Source organism: Vulpes vulpes, chromosome 7 (assembly GCF_048418805.1).
Source record: "Vulpes vulpes isolate BD-2025 chromosome 7, VulVul3, whole genome shotgun sequence".
Taxonomy (NCBI): Eukaryota; Metazoa; Chordata; class Mammalia; order Carnivora; family Canidae; genus Vulpes; species Vulpes vulpes.
In genome coordinates, this window is record NC_132786.1 from 78,296,960 (window position 1) to 78,316,096 (window position 19,137).

The following is a 19,137-nucleotide window of genomic DNA, read 5'->3' on the forward strand; positions in this document are numbered from 1 at the left end:
TGTTCTTATTTAAAACAATACATATACTTCTAATTATTAAAATTCTCCACTAATTTAAACTGGACTTCCCTTGAGTTTATTCTGAGCAAGTAAAAGCTCTCCTGAAAACACTAGAATAAACTTGGTCTTAAGTACTAAAGAGTTAATTCTTTAAAAAAAAATTTAAGGACTCAGGGTAAGATTAATTATCACACAAATATAAAAAGTACATATTAGAACCTAAGGATATAAAATTAAGAGAGGGATCCCTGGGTGGCGCAGCAGTTTGGCGCCTGCCTTTGGCCCAGGGCGCGATCCTGGAGACCCGGGATCGAATCCCACATCAGGCTCCCTATATGGAGCCTGCTTCTCCCTCTGCCTGTGTCTCTGCCTCTCTCTCTCTCTCTCTCTCTGTGTGTGTGTGTGTGTGTGTGTGTGACTATCCTGAATAAATAAATAAAATCTTTAAAAATAAATAAATAAATAAATAATAAAATTAAATTAAGAAAAGAAAAGTGATTCTGACACGTATATATATTCTGCAAACTAGGTCAAGAAATTAAATGCCATGATTTCAAAGATGTAAACACAAAGAAAGAATGCTGCATTGCAGCCATGTTTTTTTAAAATATTTTATTTATTTATTCTTTAGAAAGAAAGACAGGAAGAAAGAGCATGAGCGGAGAGGGGCAGAAGGAGAGGGAGAAAGAACCTGAAGCAAACTGCACTGAGCACAGAGCCCAGTGCAGGGCTGGGTCCCACAACCATCAGATCATGAACTGAGCTGAAACCAAGAGTCAAATGCTCAACCAACTGGGCCACCCAGGCACCCCTGCAACCACTTCAATCTCAGTTTCTCCTACTGACACATGCTAATACAGGCTAACTGTCATACAGAGAATACCACATCAACTGCAAGGTTCACGTGCGTATTTTTCCTCTGGCGAAGTGCCAGCTGTAGGTTAATTGCTTTGCATTTTCTAAACACAATTACACAGTAATCTGCCATAACTGAATTTGCCTATGGCTGCATGGCTTTTATTGATCAAACCTACTGAGGAACCAAATAATTAAAGAGAAGTTACAGGATGTTTTCATCCTGTGAGTCACAGTACACATTTTAAGACTGTGTTCCTCCTGGTTCTATTACTTCTGAAAAAAAAAAAATTAGCTGTTAAAAATAGCAGTGATTTATGGAACACTCACTATGTGCCAGACACTACACAAGGAACCTTAAACTGATAATGTCTTGCATTCTCATAACAACCTTGTGAAGTAAGAAGTAAATTAACCCCATTTTACAGATGAAAAAGCAAACTTAGAGCAAATAACCATAGCACTAATAAGTAATAGCATGAGATTAAAGCCAGGATAGCAAGACTCAGAATCTACATTCTTAAATTTCCTCATGTCCTACTTACAAACACATATTATAACTCAACTCATTTAAGTCTCTCACAAACAAACTAGAGTCTGCTCAAATTGGGAAGAGGGTTGGACTAACACGGAATGCAGTGGACTGAACATAGCCTATACCTTTCCTTCTTCATCACACGGAGTATGGATCTGGAAATAGTCTTTTGTGGTACAGGGAGGTCGCTCCGTACACTCACTGGATCCTTCTTCTGCAACATAAAAACACATTTCAGAAATTAGTCATTTATGTTGTGACTCTCAGAAAAGGCAAAAATCAAACAAACAAACCCAGACAACTCAAAATTTAAAATAACCTTACCAGAGCAATTTAGGAAGAACTAGCTAGGCCTAAGGAAAATAAAGGCCTGCATTTCTATATACCCTAGATCAATAAATTTTTCCATGATACACAAGAAACCTATCATAATTTTTCCCAAAAAGATATTAGATGTCTTCCATCATCAATGAACATTGTATATTTGCAGCAAATGAAAATTTTCTAAGTATATCTATCTCTATGCCACCGAATCATGTAAAGTACAATATGATTTGTTTTAGATGAGTATAAATATATCAATAGCAGTTCTCCATACGGTGTGGAACAGAAAAAAGGGCGAATGGAAAAGTCATGCACAAAAGGGTAAGAAGTTGTATTTTATCCATTCAGTATTGATTCACTTCAGCACTTGGTTTCTGGCACACTGTTCCCACCACATTTCAGTGTGGCTTCTGTCTTATGAATACACATTCTCAACAGACATAAATTTAGAGAGAAAACAAAGAACATAAACTGACAAAAACTAGTCCTACCTGAAAACTGGGAGTGCTCGTCACACTTTATACATTCTTTGGCTCCTTTCTCAGAGTAGGTGTTTCTGGGACAGACTTGGCAGTTGAAGGAACCTGGTTTGTCGCTGAATGTGCCTGGCTTGCATGGAAAGCACTCTGATGTGTATGCCACCCCTGTGTGGTAATTTAAAAACAGAGCATGGGAGGAAGGACCCACTAGCAAGAAGCAAATCAGCACCTTCTTGCTGCTTCTATCAGAAGTGAGAGAAACAGTAGCATTAAGCCAGGACCCTTTATTCCATTCATTCAACACCAAGGAAATATTTACTGTCTGCAAAAAACTGGGATAGATACTGAATTAAACACCCTAAGTAGGGATCCCTGGGTGGCACAGTGGTTTGGCGCCTGCCTTTGGCCCAGGGCGCAATCCTGGAGACCCGGGATCGAATCCCACGTCGGGCTCCCGGTGCATGGAGCCTGCTGCTCCCTCTGCCTATGTCTCTGCCTCTCTCTCTCTCTCTCTCTCTCATTCTCTCTGTGACTATCATAAATAAATAAAAATAAAAAAATAAAAATAAAACACCCTAAGTAGAGCAAACACTTAGATTGAGATTCGACAGAGGTATACTAAATTATAAACTGAGTTGTCAAGAGACAACTCCACTAACTCAGAAGTGGGATGAACTCTAAGGTCTCCTCCAGTTGTACCAGCCTACTCTGCTTTGATCTTTGCAGCCACCTGTTCCCTTTTTCTCCACTGATCATTAAGTCACAAGCAAGACCCAAACCCTGGGAGGAGTGGCCTTTTTTCTGGCTTGTAATTCCAGCCTTTGCCAGCAGATGTCCCTATGACTAATAAATTAGTGTCACAGGAAACCATATAGAAAGTAGTAAAATACAAGCCATTAATAAAGGAGAATCACTGCCTTAATTAAAATTAGCCCTAATTGAGAATGAACCATGCCAGGGTTTATTGGCTGCTCTTCTGGGACAGAAAATGTCTGGCTGGTTCAGAGAGGCATAAGAGGTTTAGGAGACAGGCAGATGAGTTTATTTTATTATTTCTATGGATTTAGTGACCTGTGTGAGCTTGATGCCTGGCATAATAGGTGTTTCCTAAATGAAGAATAGTTTCTTACTAACAATGATCCTTATGTTTTATGTAAAGACATTGAAAATTTTTATCGTGCTTATTTTTTCACACAGATTAATTTAAGGATACAAAAAAAAAAAAAAAAAACAATACCAGTCAACTTGCCAAAAATAAAACCAGGATCTCTAGACATGTACGATGGCTAACATACTAATTTCTGCCTCATAAACCCTTGAGCCATCCAAACCAACAATTTAATTGATGTTTTAACTAACTCTAAATTGTGATATGTGGTTACTAAAAAAAAAAAAAATTGCTACGAAGTACCTTCAATTGTGATATTTTTCACCAAAACTGGCTTGACTGCCTTAGAACCCATAAGAATCCCAGTGGTTCTCCAGTACAATATGTTGGTGCCTGATTTCAACATTACCTGTAAAGAAGAACACAGGGCATTCAGGTCAGATAAACCATGCTACTTTTTAAAGATTTTATTTATTTATTCATGAGAGACACACAGAGAGAGGCAGTGACATAGGCAGAGGGAGAAGCAGGCTCTCTGCAGGGAACCTGATGCAGGACTCTATCCCAACCAAAGACAGACACTCAACCACTGAGCCACCCAGATGTCCTTAAATCATGCTACTTTAACCATATCTAAAAGCTAATCCCTTAAACACTGTTCAAGGCATTATAATGAAACACCATTAACTGGGCACCTACAAATTTAAGTCTACTGTGCTATAGTCGTATTTTCTAAAAAAAAAAAAAAAAAAATTGCCAATCCAAAAAATAAAGCAACAAAGAAGGAAAAGAAAATTATTTAAGCCTGAACAAAAAAATAAAAGAATTTTTAAACTATGTGCCTGAAGTCTTGGTTTATATTTAAAAAGGAATTCATTCCAGAGAGTGAAAAGGCACTCAACCCAATTATATATTTGTTGACTGCCACTATTCATAAGTAGATCTCTGGACTCTGAAAACAAAAAGGCAACAGAAAGACTTTGCTTCCTTCTAAAATTGTTTAATAAACAATACTGCAATGACAACCAGAGAAAATAGGACTGTTATAAAATAACATGATTTAAATGACTCCAGAATGTAAATGATATTACATTTAATATTTGCTTCCTTTGCCACCAGTACATTGTTCTATTTACATATCAAACAACACTTCCAGTAAATCTCATGCTGTTTCTGTCAAATGAACTAATTTAAAGGTTCTTTGCTTTCTCATCTGCCACTCTTATTCTTCTATGTAGTCTCTGGCTGGCCAAATTCAAGCTGTATGAAATTAAAACATATCCAAGTACTTCACCCTGCCACGCATTCAGAAAAGTAGTGCACTGAGTACTTTCACTTGTGTTAAGTGAAGAAAGTATATTAGTTGCCAAGGGTTACTTGTACTTTCAAAGCACAGCTTAATGAACGCTTAGGTGAATGGATCTTAAGTGGCTCTAATATCATTTCCAGGCATACAGATCAAAAAGACAGTCTGAAAGGGTACATTGTATTAATCACTCAAGGATGAGGCACCTGCTCCAATACAAAGTTGAGGGTGGGTGGTCACTTACTGAAATAGAGTTCAGTCTACACTGTAGGCACCACACCGGGCCTTTCCCATATGTCCTCTCATTTAATCCTGCAAGACTGCTCCCATTTCTTACATGAAAAATCAGATTCAAAGAGAATAAGCCAAAAACAAAACAAAAGAGATTAAGCCAAGTGCCTACAGAAACAGAGCTACAATAAGCCAGAGTTAAATTTTAAAACTGTGCCTCATTCTAAAGGGACAGTGCCCTCAAATAATAACAGATTCACAGATTATGTTGCATGATCACTGCTTTCAAGCATTTAGAGTTGTCCTGAGGAGACTATGCAGGTACCTCACCCAATGTAACCGGAGACAGAACTCTGAGCAACAGATGATAAACAAGAAGCAGGTTTAGGCGCCAACAATGATGGATTTTGTGACATGGAGAGCTGTCCAACAGGGGAGTCAATCCAGCCCCTAACAAGACAAGCTGGAAAGTCCCTTGTTGGGGTAACTGCAGAGAAAATTGGATCAAAGGATCCTTCCAGTGCCAAGAGCCACTGATTGTTCCCATGTGACAGGCACATATGTAAACTTATATGCCCCATGGTTCTCTGTGTTAATTTTGAATAGCCTTAGTTTCTTCTCAATGCCCCTTTGAAAAGGAGAAAGTTGGAGTATGATGGGAAAGAGTAGGGAAAGAAGCCTAAGGAGAAAGAGATAGGCAAGAAAAGCAAGAAAAAACACCTACAAAGAAGCTATGTCCCTGAAACTTTGGGGCAATTTCTTCCCTAACTAGAAACTCTAAATTAACAATTTTTTTTTCACGAACATTTTTGTAAGACTGGGGAAAGGAAGGAGCAGAATGGGGGTTGGTGGGAGAGAAGATGAACAGAGACTTACAGAATGAGAGCCCCATTCTCCATTGTCTGTGAGTTTTACCCACTTGTCTGCAGTGGTGTCCATCTCCTGGCACTGATCATTTTGAATCTGTGGATTAAACACAAGGGCCCCAGTAAAGCTTCTTGAATAATGGCTCTAATTAAATTTGTTACTCAGCATAGGACAGGCTGCAAGAGCCTCTTTCAAAACATACTAAATAATGACTGTGAGTGATTCTCAGAAAGTAAACATACCAAGACCTCTGGAGCCCAAGTGACAACTGTATACAAGTGGTTCTATGTAAAGCATCCTCATTATTATAACAAAAAGGTTAAGAATCAGGAGAGGAGGAAAGGAGAGAGGATGAGAACAGTTAAACCAGAAAATTCACAGAAAGGAGAAAAAGTCATTATGAAAACCTTATCAAAAGTTTTAAGAGCTCTAATTCACCATGCAGGCCCAATAGTATAAAAATAAAGCATATTTTTATAAGATTTAGGGAAGTCAGGTTTTAAATTAATAAATAAATGACACCTGCTTTGTTTTCAATTCCCCAGGACTTATTCCACATATGTAGGTAAGTAGTTACAGTCAAAGCCAAAGCCCTAAATTTTTATTTGGGGGGAAATGTGAATCATAGGACCAGTTCAAATGACTACAGCTGTTATCTTTAGCACCAAACATTTTGTGCTTTCCAGACAATTCTTATAAAATTCCTAAAGGTTTGCACACTACTTTTCCAGGCCTCTGAAGAATACACAGACATCAAAAAGCTAGGCCATTCTGCAATACTGCATAAGAGGCAGCAACACAGTAGGGTTGACATAAAAACTTGTAACCTCTACTTTGGCCAAAATGGCTATTTCTCTCTTCATTCATTTCTCCATTTCATTCATCCTCCTGAGCAGTTTATCAACAACATTAAAATGTTCTCCATAAAGATATTTCCTAAAAGATTATTAACTAGAAATACCAGAGAATATTAGCCACTGAAGATATTTGTTTAATCTGAATTTAAGTATCAGATATGTACTATAAGCATAATGAACATTCTAATGCAAGTGTTAAGCCATTTTTAAGCAGATATGCACCCTAAATATACCTTTGGTGGTCAATATGTGGATAAGCTGAAAGGTTTTGTTTTGTTTTGTTTTGTTTTGTTTTGTTTTGTTTTGTTTTGTTTTTCCAGCTGAAATCAAACATCATGTGATATTAGGATATTCTACTGGCATTCTGGGATCTGATTTCTGTTCTTCATTCTAAAAGTAAGTAGTAAAGGTATGACCTTGATTCAACCACTTATTCTCTCTAGGTTTCAGCTCCGTTGCTTAAAAAGAAGAGTAGAGGAGCTGAATGAAATTCCCATAGCTCTAAAATTAAATACTTGACTGCTTTAAATTATGTAATATCCGTAGGTACGACTTTCCTTCAGGCTTCAGGTATTTCCTTTCCATTAACCATAAGCATGATGACTGAAGTGTTGACACTCTGAGTCAATAAACTGTAACCTATAAAGTTGAAACATCAACAAAAGAAGGAACTCACCACCTCTTTTCAATTTGTAACCAGAAGCACAGAGGCAACATTCAAAGGAACTAATAAAACTTCATGCCTTAAGAGTACCTTTACCAACAACTCTCAAAGGACTTACTCAACAATATAAAACTGAGTGCTTATTCTAACAGTTTTATAATTACCTAACTTCTTAACTTTACTCTCATTTTGGTAGTATTGCAAAAATGTTTCATGGAATCGGGAATCATTTACCCTAAGAAGTGTTTTTTTTTGCAAACACAATGTAGCTTATAAAAGCAAATCTGTTTGAAAATCACTTAACATTTTGAACTCATCAAAGGATATTAGGACAAGGAGGATCCTTAAAGGTCTTGTCATACAATCCACTCTGCAAAATGGAATTCTGAGGGCCAGAAAGTTAACTTCATTGTCCAAAACACATAATCAGCCGCTGCAGTTGGGACTTGACCCAGAATCTCTTGACTTCAAATCTAAAGCTCATATTTTTAAATTTTTTTTTTAATTTTTTTTTTTTTTTTTTTTTTTTTTTATGATAGTCATACAGAGAGAAAGAGAGGCAGAGACACAGGCAGAGGGAGAAGCAGGCTCCATGCGCCGGGAGCCTGATGTGGGATTCGATCCCGGGTCTCCAGGATCGCGCCCTGGGCCAAAGACAGGCGCCAAACCGCTGCGCCACCCAGGGATCCCTAAAGCTCGTATTTTTATGGCAAGTATCTCTTCCTATCAAACTTCTGACTTACAAATTTCCATTATCAGGAGCAAAATATATTTGTTTTAGAATAATTAGTACCTGGGCTCCTGAAATCTGAACCACAGAAACATTTTACAAGATCAGTTTTCCCAGTTACTTATACAACACACAATTTTTTTTAAAGAAGTCAATCTGAAAATATTTTCTCAAGCATTTGAGAGACTGCAACAACTATTTGCTAAATTAGACACAGTTTATATTAATTTTTAAAAAGTTTCTTTTTTATTTATCTTAGCAATCTCTACACCCAATGTGGGGCTCAAACACAATCCTGAAATCAAGAGTCACATACTCTTCCAACTGAGCCAGCCAGGTACCCCTATATTAAATACTTAAATAATTTTAGTAGTAATAGTCTATTCTTTTTTAATTTAAATTCAATTAATTAACATATAATGTATTATTAGTTTCAGAAGTAGAGTTCAGTGATTCATCAGTTGCATAGAACATCCAGTGCTCATATATCACGTGCCCTCCTTAATTCCCATCACCCAGCTATCCCATCCCCCTACCCACCTCCCTTCAAGCCTACTCTGTAAACTACTATTTTATCTTATATTGTGTAATGCTATTTCATCTCTTACCAAAGAAATCAACTATCTCATCCACTGATTTCTTTAGATTGTACAAAACTGACAGAATCAGAAACATATAGCCACTTCCACTTGTGAAATACTGCCCATGATTATACTTAAATCAAATACTTGAAACTCCAAAGAGAAAAAAAAAAACTAAAAGTGGTGAAAATATATTTTGAATAAAATAACTTAGCTATAAAAAATTTAAAATGAATATTGGTGAAAGTATTTTTCACACTAAAAGTCCAAATCAAAATGGTCATCTAAGGATCTTATTAACCAAAAATAAAACAAGTCCAATGTTATCCAACAAAGTGAGAGCTCAACATAAACAATATTTAAGCAGAAAATGAAATATTAAAGAAAAAAATAAAGTTTTCTGTTACTATCAAAAGGTTTGGTTGACAGAAAAAAACTGAGGAGGCATACCATGCATGGAATAGTAACAATCAATTAAGAGAAATTTTACATGAATTTCCCTCAAAAAGTAAATTCTATAACATAAAAGGCCTTACAAAGAACTCAAAGAAGATGTTGTTGTCGACATACTGATACTCAAAGAAGACATAACCCGACTTCTTAAGGTGCACAGCATAGATCAAAGATACCGTGCAGTCATCACGATTTGACTCTATGTAATTTCCACGAGGGACCCAAGAAGAGCTGTGGAAACAAAACCAAGAGGCATTTTTACCTTAGCATTCAGAAACCTCTTCTGTTTACAAGTTACATAACTCAGTTTCAAAAGTAGTTCCCATCAGCAAAGCATAGCAGTGAAGTCTAAAGCTTTTCTGGAACTGAAAGGCCAACATACTACTGGGAAAAGACTCATATAGCAAAGGGCTTCTTAGATCCTGGTAAGGTTATGTGATCCATTTGCTAGGAAACTGCTATTTTTCACCAAAAATTTGGCCACTAAATAGATGACCACTAATTGCAATAGTCTGAGGTAGAATTATTCTCTCAAACAAATCCAAAGTTTTATTTAAAAACATATATACCTGGCAGGAAGATAAGGAGTTCCTTGATATGAAAGAAGGGATAGTCCTAGTAAAAAACCTGTTTAAAGTAAAACTAAATAAAATACAGACCAAAGTTTCAGAGTATATAGTAGGGGGAAGTGTCTGGCTGGAATTTTTATGTAAAAAAAAAAAAAACAAAACAAAAACAAAAACAAAAGAAAAATTAAGAAAATACACTGGTGAACAAAATTTTAAGTTGTAAATCTAACCATAATTCTTAGATAAATCAATAATGAATCACATGTTGACTCTTTGCCCCCCAAAAAATTTCTAACCAAACTGTATGAAAGCACAACTTATCATCCTTCTCTTCAGATGCAACTGTTGATATGGATAATAAGAGTGAGATTTTAGCAAATTCTTTTCTTTTTTTCTGAAAGAAATCTGAAGACTAAGATTTCCACCTCCCAGCATGACTCACTAACTGATATTGGATTTGCCCTTTCTCTTTAACAAACTGTTAAGGAAAATATACAAGCCAAATTCAGGCACTGACAATAGGCAACATAGGACTGAGATTCTTGAGAGCCGGAAAATGCAAGAGGCAAAGCCCAAAATGACTTTGACCTCACTCTTCAGGACGCTTTCCAGACCGTGGCACCCAAGTAGAACAGAGCAGTATCACTGAGCTGAGGAACAGAGATGATTATTTAGGGCAGCTGAAGCAGCTAGAAATTATAGGCCTGAGAATCAGAAAAAATGGGTCCAAGAGTCCATATAGACTAGGTCCTGGGTTTGGGGCTGGAGGGTAGGGACAAACATAGCAGAGAACAGCCACTGCAAAGCTGAGACATAAACAGAGAGATCACTTTAGTCGGAGTCACTGGAGCCCCAGGTCAGCCCTAGAGGAGAAAACTTGATAACCACATTGGGCATTCATCTGACAGCAGAACTGCCCCACCTTGGGAATAAGGTCCATGCCCTAGAGCAGGTATCAGTATACTTCTGCATAAAGAGCCAGTAAATAAATATTGTTAGCTTTGTGGACCATCTGGTCCTTTCTGCAATGCTTAACTTTGTCATTTTAACTGAAAAACAGCCACAGATAATGCCATTAATAAGTGAGTGCAGCTGTCTTCCAATATAACTTTGTTTACAAAAAAACAAAGAAAGTACCCACAGGCCACAGTTTGCCAACTCCTGCACTGAAATAAAGGCCATGACCTAGGACTAAGAGTGAAACCAATACAGAACTATCCTAAAAAATAAAAACAAAACAAAACAAAAAAACCAAGACTGATGAGATCGAGGTGCTCTTTCAGTACATAAACTGCCTGCCAGAATAAAATTTAGCACCCTTAAAATGAAGGAAAAAACAACCCACATTTCCTACACCTTAATATTCACAGTGCCCACGATACAATAAAAATTTACCAGGCATGCAAATAAGTGGGAAAATATGATCCTTAATTGAGAAAAAAGATAGTAAGAAAAAAAAAAGACAAGTATTTAAGACAGCTCTTACAAATATAGTCAACTATAAATAAAAGATGAATACAGTAAGTGAAGGGATAGAGAATCTCAAGTATTTTAAGGGAAATAAGAGCCATAAAATAAGCTAGATGGAAATTCTAGAACTGAGAAATCCCAACATGTAAAATTTAAAATTCACCAGATGGGCTTGAGAACAAGCTTGAGACTGAAAAAAAAAAAAGTTAGTGATAGAGCAATAGAGATTATGTAATCTGAAATATGAGAGAAAACAACTGAAAGAAAAAGGAGTCTCACAATTTTTAGACAATATCAAGTAGTCTAATGTACATATAATTGGAGTAAAAGAAGGAAAAGAGAGAGAGAAAAAGGTAGAAAAACATTATTGGTGGCATAATGTATAAAATAATTGCTAAATTTGGTGAAAAGATTAACCTACAAATCCAAAAAGCTAACTAAACAAATAAATACATGAAAACCAATACTGGGCACGTCACAAACTGTTGAATAGCAAAAATATGGAGAGCATTTTATACGTAGGCAGAGAAATAAAGACATGTTCCATAGAAGGGAATTAATCATAAAAAATACAGCTAACTTTCCATCACAAATAAGGGAGAATTCGGAAGGTAGAACATCTTTAAAGCATAGAAAGAGAAAAATAAGTCCAGAGTCCAAAGTCCAAGAGAATTTTCTTCAAAACAAAGGCAAAAATAAAAGCATTTTTAAGTCAACAACAGTTGAAAGATTTTGTGAGCTGCAGACTTGCATAATAAGAAAGGATAAAGAAAATTTCACTGGTTGAAAAAAATAATCCTAGACATTCAGATCTATATATAAAGAAGGAGCACCAGGAATGGTGCTCTATGTATAATAAACATATAATGCCATATTTTTCATCTCTTAAATGCTTTTAAAAACAAATATTATTTAACATACATTTCATTATACTATAGGGTTTATGTTTCTAAATATAATATGCAACGATAGAACACAAATGAGGGTATAACTGTAACAATACCATTGTACAGTTTTACATTTTATGTAAAAGTACAATAATAACTCTAATAACACTCTCAGAATGCATACTACAATTTGTAGCCTTTGCAATCAAGAGTAGCAAAAATATCTGAAGATAGTAAAAAACATTAACCGTAACAAAAAAAATTTGATAAACTGTACTTTTTCAAGTTTTAAACTTTTGTATATCAAAAGACATCATTAAGAAAATGAAAAGGCAAATGCTACAGACTGGGAGAAAATAGTACACATACTTATCAATACATGTATTTGCATATGCATTCATGCATGTATTAAGTATTATATGAATATACATGACTCATGTCCAGAATACACAAAGAACTCACAGAGTTCAATGAGAAAATGACCCCCCAAAAATAGAAAATGGCTAAAACATGTTGACATCTCACACACAAAAATTAAACACATGGACAATGAATATATGAAAAGTGTTCATAAGAAATCAGATTCAAAGCACAGGAGGTATCATTTCACACACACAAACACACACACACATGAATGGTTAAAATAAAACAAGACTTGACAAAACAAACGGTAAATATGGAGGATAACTAGAATTCAAATGTACCACTGGAGTCTACAATGCTACAACCACTTTGGAAAATTCTATGACCCAACCAATTAAAAAGAATTAAAGCAAGATTAGATGAATGGAAAGGAAGGGAGGGGAAGAGAGAGATGATCACAGCAATATCAGACTGAAACTCACATTGAGAAAATTAGATGGGACAGTACATTGAAAAAGTTGTAATTATCATTAAACTTCTTTAATGAATAAACTATATATTCTAAGTAGAAGAAGAAGCCATATCAATATCTCCTATCCACCTAAACAAAGATCTGAGGTACCATAACATCCTACAAGTACCTTACTCTAAAGAGCAATTTTGTTTTAAAAAATTAAATTATATTTTCAAAATATATACACATACTTTAATACATATGTATATACATGTATATATACATGTATATGTATATGTGTACATACATACAAAGATACACATATATAAATATATATATATATACAGAGAGAGAGACAGAGAGGAATAATCTTATTAATGATATCTAATATCATAACCCTATATAATGAAATGATCATTATCAGGAGAATAAAAATGTCACTTGGCAGAGGGAGAAAAAGAGAACACTGGAAAGCAAGCAGGGTTGGGGAAGGTAGGAAGGAGAGAACACATCTTTTTAGCACAGCTAAGTAATTCCCTGGCATCCTTAGGTCCTGGTAAAAATGCTGAGTTCCTGAGAAGCTATTCTAGTCAGAAGGCAGCCAGTGGTCTGAAGTTTTATTTCTCCTATCCATGGCCATAAGGAAGGAAATGTTGCATGGTCAACATAAGAGAACAGGAAGGATTACAGCCCAAAGATAAAGATTCTGTGTCTTTTCAAAACAATTTAACATTCGACCAGTGTTATCATAGGTGAAGCTAATAATCCCCTAAAGAAAGGAAGAAATCACAGCACAAGTAATAAAGTCAGTTATATTGTAATAACTATGCATAGTGACAGAGGGCAACTCCAGTTCTGTGGTGAACATTTCATCACATATATAATTGTCAAATCACTATGTTGATGCCTAAAACTGCTACATTTTATGTCAACTATACTTCAATTCTAAATTTGTTTAAAAGGTAGAAATTAAGTGAAAGAGCTTTCCACTTTATGTATTGAACTTACTTTCTCTTACAGGAGATAATACAGTATCTAAATGAAGATTACACAATTCTTCCTTTCAGAGGAGAAGAAAAATAAATCTAAAATTATCCATTAAAAATTAGAGAAAGGTTTGTAGAAATACCACTGTCTTGAATGTTATAGATATATTATGAGAAAACTGATTTGTTTTTCTGGTAGCCTTTTTGTATATGGCAACTATTATGTCCAAAGAGCAACTATTTTCATCTCATGAAAATTGAACTACATTATCTGTATGACCATCCAAAAAACAATATGATTCTTTGCAATTAGATTATCTATAATCCCAATCAGTACCAAGATTACTCCCAAAGTCTTTCTGGAAAAGAGCAACTATACCATTCTCAAGTACTAAGTCAAGATCCAAAGACTCCTTTGGATTCTTACTTGTTACAGCCATCTGGCCTGCTGTCAGAAGGGCCGACCACAGTGTCCATGAATGTCGCAACGTTGGAAAATCCAGCTGGCAATTCATCCCATTCATCAAATTTGATGCCACTGCCCAAGGAATAGGTCCCTTCGCCACACTTACTGCATACCTGGTTCTTCATTTCTAGATACTCTCCAGAAGCACAGGAGAAAGCTGGAAGGCAGAAGAATGTAGAACTCAATTGTCACTGTGCTCCTCCATCAATTTTGTCACCGGAATTATTTTTATAAAGCTCTGATCATGCCACACCCTAATTAAGGCTTTCTAAAGTTGACTTTATGACCACATGCACTTCATAATCTGGTCCCAACTATTTTCCCAGGCTCATCCCTTGCTTGCCCCATCCTCTCTCAACCCTAACAAAATTCTTATCATTCCCAAAATATTTCATCCTCTCTCTCCCTGCTGTGTTCTTCTTTCTCCAGAGATGTTAATCAATCCCTCTGTTCCACTTGCAAAACTCCCATTCCTAACCCCCAAATGACCCTCCTCATGAGACCTCCCTGCCCCCCTCCAGGCAGTCAGCTGGCCAGGTGAGCCTCCCTCTGTGCTCCTACTATACTCTTCTCATAGCCCCTGCTTTTTTATTTTTTTTTAAGATTTTATTTATTCATGAGACACACACACAGGGAGAGAGAGAGAGACAGAGAGAGACAGAGAGAGGCAGAGACACAGGCAGAGGGAGAAGCAGGCTCCATGCAGGGAGCCTGACGTGGGACTCCATCCCGGGTCCCCAGGATCACGCCCTGGGCCAAAAGCGGCGCTAAACCGCTGAGCCACCAGGCTGCCCTCATAGCCCCTGCTTTAAAGCACTCATACAAACACACATACACACAATGAGGTGATATAAATTTTATATATATAAAAATATATATTTTATATGTGTGTATATAGATATAAATATATATTTTTACATCTATATAAATAGATGTAAAAATATATATACCTATTTATATAGATATAAAATCTATCAGTTGATGTAGACTTTGAGCTTCCAGAAAACAAGGATCGTTATTTTTGGGTTCATAATTCTATCTGACAAATACTGAGTCCAAATAAAAGGTGAGTGGGAACTAAATGTAAAGGGGTAATAGGAGGGTAGTGTTTCTCATGAAACAGCCAAATCAGTAACTCTACTTTTTCAATATTCATGACTCCGACCTAGTCATTTCTACAACCTATATCTTATTACTGATGTCAAGGTCTGTGCTAATTCTGAGAACTAACTAAAACCAGAGACAGCAGGCATGAGCAATGTGAAGAATAGTTGACACAGTTAGAGAAAAGAAGGTAGTTCTGTTGCTAAGTTATTAGTCATTCAACCAACACAAATCTATGTCCCCCAAATGGTTGGCTCTGTGTTTAAAGTGCTATTAGTGACTCAAACACAGCAAAGGGCTTTGTAATCATTCAATCAGGATATGAGAGAAACAAGAACAAAATAAAACCTCCCAATTAATCGATAAAGAAAAACAAGTCTCCCAGTAGAGAGTAAAGTAGCAAAGCCTCACATTTAGATACATTCTTCTTTTACAATACATTTGAAAACTTAGGAAGAAATACAAATTACTTTTGAAAAACTAAAGAATTAGAGCTAAAACCCACAGTTGTCTACTTACTTATCCACTGAAAATTTATGATGTTTTTCTTCAGAAAATCTTATTACAATGCTGACAATGAAATTGTGACTCTCAGATCAACATCCCAAAATTAGAAAAACATCAGAAAATAAGAAAAGGTTAGGCAAATAAATAGTACATGCTGGCTACAAGGTCAAACCTATCCTGGGACCAGGTTGTACCACTTCTTGTGGCCTTAAATGAGTTACTTTACCTCTCTGGGTTCCTCAGTTTCTATCTCTGAAAAATGAGATAATAGTCATAGTACTGCTTCATATGGCTACACTAATTAAATAAAATATAGTATCAAGTGCTTAGCACAGTGCCTGGCATTTAATAAACACTCACTACATGCTATTATTATCACTACCAGCACTACCAGCAGAGAAATACAGAAATGGAAAAAATTTTATTTCACTTTCTATGGTTTATAGGTAAACTTCTAGTAAACTGACAACTACTATAATAAACCAAGCACCAACATTACATTAAATCAAAGGTCAGCAAACTCCAGTTTGCAGGCCAAATCCAGCCTGCCTGTTTTTGTAAATAAAGTTTTATTGAAACACAGTCACAACCATTCATTTACATATTGTGTATAGCTGCGTTTGTACCACAGTGGCAGAGAAGAGTTGTAGCAGAGAGTAAATCACCTGCTGAGCTGAAAATATTTACTTTCTGATAACATAATCCTTGAAGATACCTTAGTCCGTGTCCCAAACTGAACTTTTAATTAATAAGAAATAATATTTTATAAGTTGTGAGAAGGGACTCTAGAAGCTAAGAAGATTATGTTGTGTCATTTCAGAGTGTTCATTGCCTTGTTAAAATTATTGAGAATAGCCTCGAATCTTTCAGAGGTGTTTTCTTCTCTAAGACCAGAAGGAAAGCTGAGAAGCAAGTTAACAGTGAATGTTTTGAGTATTTATTACACAGTCAATTCTTTTCATTCATGGCAAAATCCAGAGTTAGGCTCCTGTGAGACTCCTGTCACAATATCTTCAGCAATAGGTCAACACATAACCTTGTTTTATGTGTGGTTTAGTAAAAAACATCTTATTTAATATACACTGTTGACTCATTAATGTTGAAATTATGTCCAACAGCACTATAACTCATCGTTGAATTTAGCTTATTTAACCCATGTATTTTCTCTACAAGGTACATCACAGCTTCTTACACTTAGGAACACTAGCTAGCATTTTGCACATTTGAGGGGCCATTTTAGACAAAATCGTCAATAAAAAGTATAAAAATGCAAAAAAAAAAAAAGTGGCATTGAATAGATTGTGAAGAGGACTCTTGTTCTATACTATCAGAAATGAGGCAGTATGTGACCTTGTTTTTCCTTAGCTGAGACCATGTGATCAGTTGACTCAAATTTTTAAAGCTCTGTATATGTCAGCAAATACTATGAAAGAATTACCTGTATTGATGTGTATGTGCGTGTGTGTGTGTGTGTGTGTGTGTGTGAGGGGTGTCACAAATAAATTTTATAAAGTAGGTGAATTTGCAAATATGAAATCCATAAATAATAGGGAGTTTATAACAGACCTGTGAAGGAGAAAGATAGTATGCCCATTTACCAGATGAGGAAAATGAGGTACAGTACATTTAAATAACCCAATTAGGAGGGTACCCATTTATAAAGGGAAGAACTGATACTCAAATTTAGGTCTGATTCCAAAACAGATGTCCCTAGAAAATTCAATGTAGGTCAAGCAAAAAGGTCATGCAATTCCAAATGAATCCGTTATTATATTTGACATCATTCTCCATTTCCTGTCTTGAATTGTTGAACAATATTCATTATTGTACATATTGAGCAATAACTATTCTTCACCCTCAGAAACCTTGTGGAATTTTTAATATATCATTCCTAAAACACACATTTATGAAATATTTTAGCAAGTTGCTAACTTCCATAAGTCTCAGTGTCCTCATGTGTGAAAGGAAGATAGTAATAACATCTCAAAGAATTGCTGTGGGATTCAAAGCATGTAGCAGTATGCTTGCCAAAAAGTACTCAGTGTACATTAATGGCAATTATTAACAATACAATTCAGGGGCCTGGGACAATAAGAATTCTGCCACTGGCTTGATGACTTTGTATCTCCTCAAAATAATTATGTGATCAAAGATGACCAGCTTTCCCTTTTCTTATATCTTCCATCTTAGCCAGTCCACTTTCAACTTCAACACTGCTTTCTTGGCCTCTGGTTTTTTGTTGGATTATAAAAGTTTCTAAATCTTAGGCACGACACTGTTTTCATTCAGATTTCTTTAGAGTATAATATAGGATCCTTTCAACAAAATCAGGATCATAGACAGTTATTGTAAGTAGTTGCTTTAACTGTGGTAAATGTCAGTAGACTAGGTTACATTTGAACAATTAGTCACTTCTACAGTAAATACGATTTTGCTTGAACAATCTCAAAATCCTAAAGTATCTGAATTGAATTAAAGTTAAGCAGAGTCTAAAGCTCTGACATAAGAACAGAAAAACCTTATTTGCGTAAGGTCACACACTACTTAACAGTAGGCTCATTCTGGGATTTCACAATATTTTACCTAAGCACTCAGAGAAAGAGTGATGTTAAAAAATCCATCTTCTTTAAGTCTCAACTGTAACCAAGAGGTCATGTGCTAAACTGAGTGTTCTTTTTCTCAGCTTTATGCCTCTTTTCTGACCTCTATTTCTGCTACTCTGAGTCTGTAAAGGTTGAAATATGTAGGTGTGAAGAATCAGATCTGGAAAAGAAGCATTTATATTCATCTGTCACCAAATGACAAAAAGCTGCTGCAATTTACTTAACCCTGTATGCCTTCATTTGTTCCCATTCCAATGAGAATAATACTTCACTTCCCTCATTGGACTTCTATGGTCCCATAAGATACTAGAAACCACTCTGACAGTGAAAAGGACATGAAAATTCAAAGCATCACTATGATCATACCATCACCCAGCACAATGTACTAAATAACAGCTACCGAATTAATCATTTCTATGCTGATTATCATCTATGATTTATGCCTAACAATAAAGAATATCTATTTAATCTCTTCATCACAAGGACCTTTTAATTTTGCTTTGTCTTCCTCCAGAGACCTCATGCTTTGAAAGATGATAACTATCAATGACATTTATTTATTGTTTTTTTTTTTAATTTTTATTTATTTATGATAGTCACAGAGAGAGAGAGAGGCAGAGACACAGGCAGAGGGAGAAGCAGGCTCCATGCACCGGGAGCCCGATGTGGGATTCGATCCCGGGTCTCCAGGATCGCGCCCGGGGCCAAAGGCAGGCGCCAAACCGCTGCGCCACCCAG

General features: G+C 36.0%; 1 protein-coding gene across 1 annotated transcript in view; it reads right to left on the reverse strand.

The window, feature by feature from the left end:
• The window catches only part of ELAPOR2 (endosome-lysosome associated apoptosis and autophagy regulator family member 2), a 169,346-nt gene that overhangs the window by 54,931 nt on the left and 95,278 nt on the right, over nt 1–19,137 (reverse strand). Inside the window, exons 3-8 of the mRNA XM_072764165.1 lie at nt 14,147–14,342; nt 9,074–9,221; nt 5,715–5,801; nt 3,605–3,710; nt 2,206–2,358; nt 1,516–1,604 (exon numbers count right to left, since the gene is read on the reverse strand). Coding sequence (XP_072620266.1) covers nt 1,516–1,604; nt 2,206–2,358; nt 3,605–3,710; nt 5,715–5,801; nt 9,074–9,221; nt 14,147–14,310 — 747 coding nt within the window. The 5' untranslated portion in view covers nt 14,311–14,342. The remainder of the gene's footprint in view (nt 1–1,515; nt 1,605–2,205; nt 2,359–3,604; nt 3,711–5,714; nt 5,802–9,073; nt 9,222–14,146; nt 14,343–19,137) is intronic.